Consider the following 5,000-nt stretch of genomic DNA (forward strand, 5'->3'; position numbering starts at 1 on the left):
CTCCGCCTCAAACTCCTTCTGTCTTAGATTTATGAGTGTCTGACCAGCTAACGGACCTCACTTCCTCCTTCTCCTTCTCTCTGTTTTTTTCTCTCTGTCCTTCTGTCCACCTCTCCCCTTTTCTCTGAGATGTATGCACAGTATTGTTTGACCACCTTCCTATTACACACTGCTCTGCTCTCTCTGTGATGATGGAGAGACGGACTGTTGGGCAGACAGCTGGACAGATGCTGGTGCATGTTATAATGGGGACATATTACACTGTCAAGTATGTGTAATCAAGTGGGAGCTGCTGATGAGTGTCCCGGTATCAAGCCACTGATGACCATTTTGATAAACACGCAGGCACACACTCACTCTCACACACACACACACACACACACACACACACACACACACACACACACACACACACACACACACACACACACACACACACACACACACACACACACACACACACACACACACACACACACACACACACACACACAGATATGCACGCGCACACACAGGCAAGCACACACACGAAATACACACGCACACACACACACACACACACACACACACACACACACACACACACACACACACACACACACACAGCCTGCGTGGAGGGGTTAAATGGCCATGATTGCAGAGCATGTTTATGTTGCTGTTTTATGTGACACTGGTGCCTTAATGGCTGTAAAGGGCTTTGTGCAATAAACGTGGGCTGTTTAGCATGGAAATTAAGAGAGAGGCACTGTGAGATACCAAGGGGTAGTTAGTAGTCAACGCTGCTGTTGCTGTTAGTGTGCGAGATAAGTCATTGCCTTACAAACACTGCCCCCTGGTGGTACAATGTGGATGGTGGAGGAGGAGAAGTGGTCAGTGCATTTCTAATGAAAGTTTTTCATTTCAGTGTTATCGGTTTTCCTCATTTTCAATCATTGCCCATTGATTCATGTTCAGATGAGGTGGATATAAAATGAATGCATAAGTCACGTCCCAATGTTACTCTGAATAAGTATGTTCACATGGTGTGCATACCAACTTGCATCCACATAATCCACTAGGTGCAGGAGGGTGTGTGTGTGTGTGTGTGTGTGTGTGTGTGTGTGTGTGTGTGTGTGTGTGTGTGTGTGTGTGTGTGTGTGTGTGTGTGTGTGTGTGTGTGTGTGTGTGTGTGTGTGTGTGTGTGTGTGTGTGTGTGTGTGTGTGTGTGTGTGTGCAAATGCGCTACACTGTATAAACTAATCAATTAATCAACTTCCGATGAATGCGTGTGTGTGATGTTAATATATTTATCTCTGTCATTGCTACTGACATACTGTGTGTATGTGTGTGCGTGCGTGCGTGCGTGCGTGTGTATGTTGCATGCGTGTGTGCGTGCGTGAGGTTCATCTCTCACCTCTGTCATTGCCACTGGCGTACTGCAGAGGTTTGCTCTTGTCGATGCTGTTGAAGCTCTGGCTCCTCCTGTTGAGGTTGGAGGCCCCCTGGCCCTTAGCCCCACTGCCTGCAGTGGGGACCCGCGATGGCCCTGGTAACCTATAGGACACAAACACAAAACAAGTCAGTATATTTCTGCCATTTGCATTAAAGTCAAGAAACACAAGACACATGCACACACTCACACACACAATTGGTATTTACAACATCCAGACCACACTTATATGGTGTAGCAGCATATAGTAATATGCAAACATGCAGGGGCTCTGCCAGAAATGTTGGGCCCCATGAAAGTTTCGAATTTTGGGCCCCCTTAAGGGCCCCTCTCAGTGCTTGGGCCCCCTTAAGGGCTCCTATTAGTGCTTGGGCCCTTAGGCTCTGTACCACTTTCCCCCCCCCTAGCGGCCCCCATGCAAACATGATTGGAAAGATGCGTCCAAAACAAGCTGACATACTCAGGCAAACGCACTCAGTCCAACTGTGTGTTCATTGAAATTCTTACACATTTCAGCAGCATAAAACACACACAAATACACACGCACGCACGCACTCCCGCATGCACGCACACACGCACGCACACACACACAAACACACCACTTTCACACTGAGCCATCTACTGTATAGCAAGTTGAAGAATGCAACAGTGAAAGCGCTTGGACAGATGCCTGCCTCTGTTTCATGTCCCCTCCAACTCCGAGAGCTTCATTTGCATCTCTCTCTCTCTCTTTCTCTCTCTCCTTGCTTTGGTGTCTTTCTCCCTCTTTCTCATCCATTCTTTGCTTTTGTCTCCCTCTTTCTCTTCCAATCATTTGATTTTGTTCTGTGTGTTCGTGTGTATCTTTTTACAGGTTTTATCTAAGCTATTAAATTAGGGACAGCAAGTCACTAAACTGCAACTCTACACAGCATCACAGAGGCATCACTGCTGTCACTTCGTTGTCACTCTCCAAAGTCAGAGAGATAAACATCAGAGAGAGACATGTCAGGAAGGAGATTTTAGGGAAGCATTCATCGGAAGTTTGAAATTGATTAGTTTACACAGTGTAGCACATTTGCACACGCACACACACACACACACACACACACACACACACACACACACACACACACACACACACACACACACACACACACACACACACACACACACACACACACACACACACACACACACACACACACACACACACTACCAAAATCCTTTCCCACAAACACACACACACAAACAAACTATCCAAGACATTCCCACACACTGTGCACACACACACACACACACACACACACACACACACACACACACACACACACACACACACACACACACACACACACACACACACACACACACACACACACACACACACACACACACACACACCCACACACACACACACACACATACACACACAAACACACACACACACACACACACACCCCTGCCAACACACACACACACACACACACACACACACACACACACACACACACACACACACACACACACACACACACACACACACACACACACACACACACACACACACACACACACACACACTCGTTCAAGCTATCTAAGCACTGAACACTAATTAGAGGCAATGGAAGCTAATGAGACTATCACATCATAAATCTCACAAACGAGTCTAAGAACCAAAAGCTTCAGAGGGATTCTGTTGTTTGTTCTCCAGAAATCAGATCAATCACACAACACATCTCAAAGCAAACTATAAAATCCTTCCCATAACGCATGAAAACATCACAGTGTAAAAATGTCTTCTTAGTGACGCTGTGACTCAAAGATTCACACCCAACCCTTTCAACAGCTCACCAATAAACTCTTAATCAGAGAAGAAGAAAAAGAGAAAAAAGAGAAAAAACCCTCTAAACCAACTTGAAAGTGTATTGGGCCACATTATAGTACAATAACAGTTCACTGTGCATGTGTGCATGCATTTCTGTGCATAATTAATAGCAGAATATGCTTTTTGGCCATCCACAAAACTGCATTCTGTTCAGTATCTAATGGCAAATCCCCTTTTTCTATTCTCATCTCGTCCCCATCGCCAGCAAATAATCTCTTAAAAATTGCCAGATAATAGTCTTGAAAAGCTAATAAGGTCTTTATGTATTCCATTGAACCTCGCCCACACACACACACACACACACACACACACACACACACACACACACACACACACACACACACACACACACACACACACACACACACACACACACACACACACACACACACACACACACACACACACACACACACACACACACACAAACACATCACCTCATCTGCACCGTTACCCATTAAAAAAAAACAATAACACTCCAGAGGACAGGTGCTGTGACAGCCATTGCCGGCCCACTTGTGAAACACCGGCCCCTGCTGTGGGAAATGTGTCATTTCATCATTTGAATGCCACCGTGCAAAAAGGGCCCTGTGTGTGGCGTTATTTGTGGGCCTCGTGATGGTGAGCTGATACACATACATTACACGCACGCACGCAAGCACGCACGCACGCACACACACACACAGGCTAAGTCACTGGCCATCATTTCCCTTCTCGTCTACCCTGGGCTGTGTTTCATTCCACACAGTCAAGTACACACACACACACACACACACACACACACACACACACACACACACACACACACACACACACACACACACACACACACACACACACACACACACACACACACACACACACACACACACACGGCAGTGAGTTAGAGGAGAGGAGTGAGAGATAAGCTAGGGGGAGAGAAAGAGAGAGAGAGTGAGAGAGAGAGAGAGAGAGAGAGAGAGGGGGTCCATGTTGGGGACCCAAAGGTCTCGTATTATCAACTGCTTTACTTCCTGGCACACTGCCCATATCCTCTGTAGGCCATTCACACGCACACATACGCACGCAGGCACGCACATATGCAAGCACACATGCACACACGCACGCACACACACACACTCTCTAGTAAAATGAGGTGGAGGTGGGTAAAGCAATCTGTGTGGCTACCATCCATCCCAGCTGCCCATTTATCTCTATTTCATTCGGACGAGGGGAAAAGGGAGGGATAGAGAGAGAGAGAGAGAGAGAGAGAGAGAGAGAGAGACAGACAGACAGACAGACAGACAGACAGACAGACAGACAGACAGACAGACAGACAGAAACGCACAACGACAGACTGACTGACAGACAAAAAGATACACCTAAACCAGAAAGACAGACACACAGTCACACATAGACCCACAAACTAAACAGGCACATTCGGAATTGGAAACTGGAGAAAAGTGTGAGAAGATACACAACACCAGAGAGAGACATATGGCCAACACCAACATAGCCTTAAAAAACACCACTGCAAAGAGTCAAAACAGCAAACCAAACCACAGATGGTTTAAGAAAGATCACTTCATGGACTAAGAACAAACATTAGGGCCTAAATCATTACAAGAACAACAGCAACATATACAATAAAAAACACTCGGGATTGCGGAACTTTTCTGTCTTTTTCACCTTGGCCTCTCTCTCTATTCTTTTCAGCCGATTACT

General features: G+C 46.3%; 1 protein-coding gene across 6 annotated transcripts in view; it reads right to left on the reverse strand.

The window, feature by feature from the left end:
• nav3 (neuron navigator 3) overlaps positions 1 to 5,000 on the reverse strand; it is a 321,307-nt gene that overhangs the window by 156,526 nt on the left and 159,781 nt on the right. For all 6 annotated transcript variants that reach the window (XM_063217173.1, XM_063217171.1, XM_063217172.1 and 3 more), the window contains one exon: positions 1,394 to 1,533. In XM_063217173.1, coding sequence (XP_063073243.1) covers positions 1,394 to 1,533 — 140 coding nt within the window. The remainder of the gene's footprint in view (positions 1 to 1,393; positions 1,534 to 5,000) is intronic.

Source organism: Engraulis encrasicolus, chromosome 15, assembly GCF_034702125.1.
Source record: "Engraulis encrasicolus isolate BLACKSEA-1 chromosome 15, IST_EnEncr_1.0, whole genome shotgun sequence".
NCBI lineage: Eukaryota > Metazoa > Chordata > Actinopteri > Clupeiformes > Engraulidae > Engraulis > Engraulis encrasicolus.